Source organism: Octopus bimaculoides, chromosome 1 (assembly GCF_001194135.2).
Source record: "Octopus bimaculoides isolate UCB-OBI-ISO-001 chromosome 1, ASM119413v2, whole genome shotgun sequence".
Lineage (NCBI taxonomy): Eukaryota > Metazoa > Mollusca > Cephalopoda > Octopoda > Octopodidae > Octopus > Octopus bimaculoides.
In genome coordinates this window covers 125,064,721-125,068,146 of record NC_068981.1, presented here as the reverse complement: position 1 = coordinate 125,068,146, position 3,426 = coordinate 125,064,721, and the positions used below count along the sequence as shown (strand labels likewise).

The 3,426-nt window shown below is 34.1% G+C and overlaps 1 protein-coding gene across 1 annotated transcript in view; it reads right to left on the bottom strand.

Moving 5' to 3' along the window:
- The window catches only part of LOC106873821 (zinc metalloproteinase nas-14), a 51,910-nt gene that overhangs the window by 30,990 nt on the left and 17,494 nt on the right, over positions 1 to 3,426 (bottom strand). The window contains exons 6-7 of the mRNA XM_014921333.2: positions 2,271 to 2,340; positions 492 to 695 (exon numbers count right to left, since the gene is read on the bottom strand). Of these exons, the coding sequence (XP_014776819.1) occupies positions 492 to 695; positions 2,271 to 2,340 (274 nt within the window). The remainder of the gene's footprint in view (positions 1 to 491; positions 696 to 2,270; positions 2,341 to 3,426) is intronic.

Below are 3,426 nucleotides of genomic sequence, written 5' to 3'. Positions count from 1 at the left end.
TATATATATATATATATATATATACACATACATATATATATATATATATAAAACTAATTTAGAGATGAACCACCATTCCACAACTCAGTCAATGAAGAATCCGTCCAAAACCATGCTGTGAAACATATACCATACAAAATACAAATCTAAAATTTTAATAAAATATAATATTGGACAGTAAGATTATTACAATCATATAATATATAAGAGCAAATACTTTTTAAATGACAGCGAATACCATACAAAGAAACATTTATTATGAAAATATTAATCTAAAAATCAAATAAAGTATAAATTGAACAATAAAAATTAATACAATAATATAATGTATAAAAGTAAGTACTTGTACATCCAACTACCAACATATCATGTGGAGGTTGTTTGCACCAATTCACTTCGACCCTGTGTCCTCTTCCTTCCCATTTCTACACTCACACTCTCTCTACCTCGTTTTATTTCACTGGGTTTATGAAATGGTAACTTATACTCACTGTAATTCCATAGTGCATGACTGACGACAACTCATACGGCACGTTCATGGTATTGATAACATCGGTAGAGTATTTGTTAAACCAGATTCTCATGCTTGGCAAGACATTTTGGTAAATAATCCGAATGTGCCTATCACGATCAGGTAGCTGATGCTCATGAACAAGACCTACGGCATGACCGACTTCGTGGAGATAAAGTCCTTTCTGCAATAAAAAAGGAAAGGTTTTTTATTTTTTTTTAAAACAAGCTCAAATTATTGAAGGTTACACAGAATGAATGGGGAATTTTTTATTAATACCAGTGCCGAATTTCGATGGTATAAATAACTGTAGGGGCATAGCTATGCTGAGAAAAATAGTGAGTGCTTAATTTTTCAAAAATCAGTGTTATCTCATTTTTCAAGATTGTAGATATGCCAGTAAAATATAATGAACCTTTTCTTTTACAGACTCATAAAATGTAACACAAATTACTGTTTTGACGTTAAGGGTTAAATTGTTCTTTACCCTTGGATTTGTGGTTCTGTGAAAATTTATAAGCGAGCGGTAGTGTCAGATTTGAATATAGTGGAAATGTCACCCGCAGGCAACTTTTCTTACATCCGTTATACGTAGATCTAAGTTCTACGTAATTGATATATATTCCTAATTTATAAATTTTGCTCAGTTTTTGATGCTAGTATGCATATACATGAGTAGTTCTAAAATCGCATTCCGAAGTGCATTGGTACGACAGCAAAGACTATCTAAAAGTACTGCGAAGTGTTAAAAAATATAATTATACGGCTTTAGAAAATATATATGAATGCTTGTATGTCTGGAAAAAACGTGTCATACATATTTTTTTTTAATACCGAAGTATGATTAATGAAATAAAGTAAACAATATTCTTTTCTATATTCTTACTTTTTTTTAATAAAATTTCCATGCAAAATGCACTCATAATTTTTTATTTGGTCTCCAATAATTCACGAAGTTCAAGAAATTAATAACCCAGTGAATTAATTAACGATAGTCTCTGGAAGCCGAGAAAAATGATTCTGCAATTTTTTGGCTGAACTAGCTGCACTGATGATTTGTTTATAGTGATCAAATAGTTGTGCTGTACTTAAGCTAACTCTCGCCATAAAATTGACGTTGCTTGTGCTACACGTTACATGTTGAAATGATTGCAAATTAACATGAGATGAAGTAATTTTGCTCAAGAACACAGCGTATCACTCGGGCTGGGAATCGAACCCACGATCTCACGATCGTGAGTATAAAAGCCCCAACCACTTGGCCATGTGCCCTCATTTACAAATTCAATATATGTGTAATATAACAAATTATTACCAGTTCATTTGAAGCATGGACGCACAGAGATAAACTCGCAAAGATGCATTTGTTCAACTCCACATACGTAGCAACTTCAGCGCAAAGTGTTTGTTGTCATACCAAACACATATAACATGCATACGCTGAATGTTCCAGAAACACATATACATGTACTCGAGCGCACACACACACACACACACACACACTTCACCTCATATGTTATGAAACCAGCGAAATGCAAAGAACAGCTATTTATCAATCATCAAATCGTAAGTCTCTACTTAAAATACAGAATAGATTGCATTTGCTAATACTGAAGGCTAGACCTTATGGCAGTAGTTGTGATTTGTGAAGGCATACGTGAATGTACATACATATACTAGTAAACACTAACATACAAACACATGCCTTTGTATAAGGACTTCTAAACTATAAGGTTAATGTTACAAATATATAACTTACATAACGGCAGCCATTAGCATCCAAATTTACGGCCTGCACACCTCCGACCATACCCAGTTGTGAATTACATCTGAGAAGTAAAAGACAGGCAGTTATTATTTATACTTATGAAAAATTAAACAAAATAAGTCGTGTCTATGTGTGTATATGTGAGTGTATATGTGTGTGTGTATATATATATATAATTCAAAGAGAGTTAGCGGTTGTGAATCCATCCAACTAAGGGATAGTATCTATTCAAATATAGTGCTGGTAATATACCCAATTATTAATACACAAGTGTTGGTTATTGCGTGGCAATTACACTATCGAGCGTACTAAATTGGCGAAGGTAAAAAGTGGTTTACCCTTAATTTATACGGCAAAAAGAAAATGGAGAGGATCCAGAGATAGTATGCATCAACTGTTAGACATTACATTATGTCCATTTTAAACAATTATGACAATATATATACATACTCTTTTATTACTCTTTTACTTGTTTCAGTAATTTGACTGCGGCCATGCTGGAGCACCACCTTTTAGTCGAGCAAATCGACCCCAGGACTTATTCTTTGTAAGCCTAGTACTTATTCTATCGGGCTCTTTTTGCTGAACCGCTAAGTTACGCGGATGTAAACACACCAGCATCGGTGTCAAGCGAAGTTGGGGGACAAACACAGACACACAAACATATACACACACATACACATATATATATACATATATACGACGGGCTTCTTTCAGTTTCCGTCTATCAAATCCACTTACAAGGCTTTGGTCGGCCCGAGGCTATAGTAGAAGACACTTGCCCAAGGTGCCACGCAGTGGGACTGAACCCAGAACCATGTGGTTGGTAAGCAAGCTACTTACCACATAGCCACTCCTGCGTAAAGATTATGCTTTACATACATAAATAAATATCAGTAATTTCTATAATAGAAAAACAGTTTCTTACAGCTGTTTCTGCCAAGAGGTCACAGTACCCCACATGTTATTTCCATCTTTTCAGTGTACTGTTGTGATCAGTAGATAAAATTAGGGTACTTAGGTGTGCCTCTAGGCTTCATCAGAGAGTTTAGAAGGGGGTCTAAAAAGTTCAGAGGGCTAATATATGTATATATAAATATTCATATATACACTCACATATATATACACGCACATATATATATATATA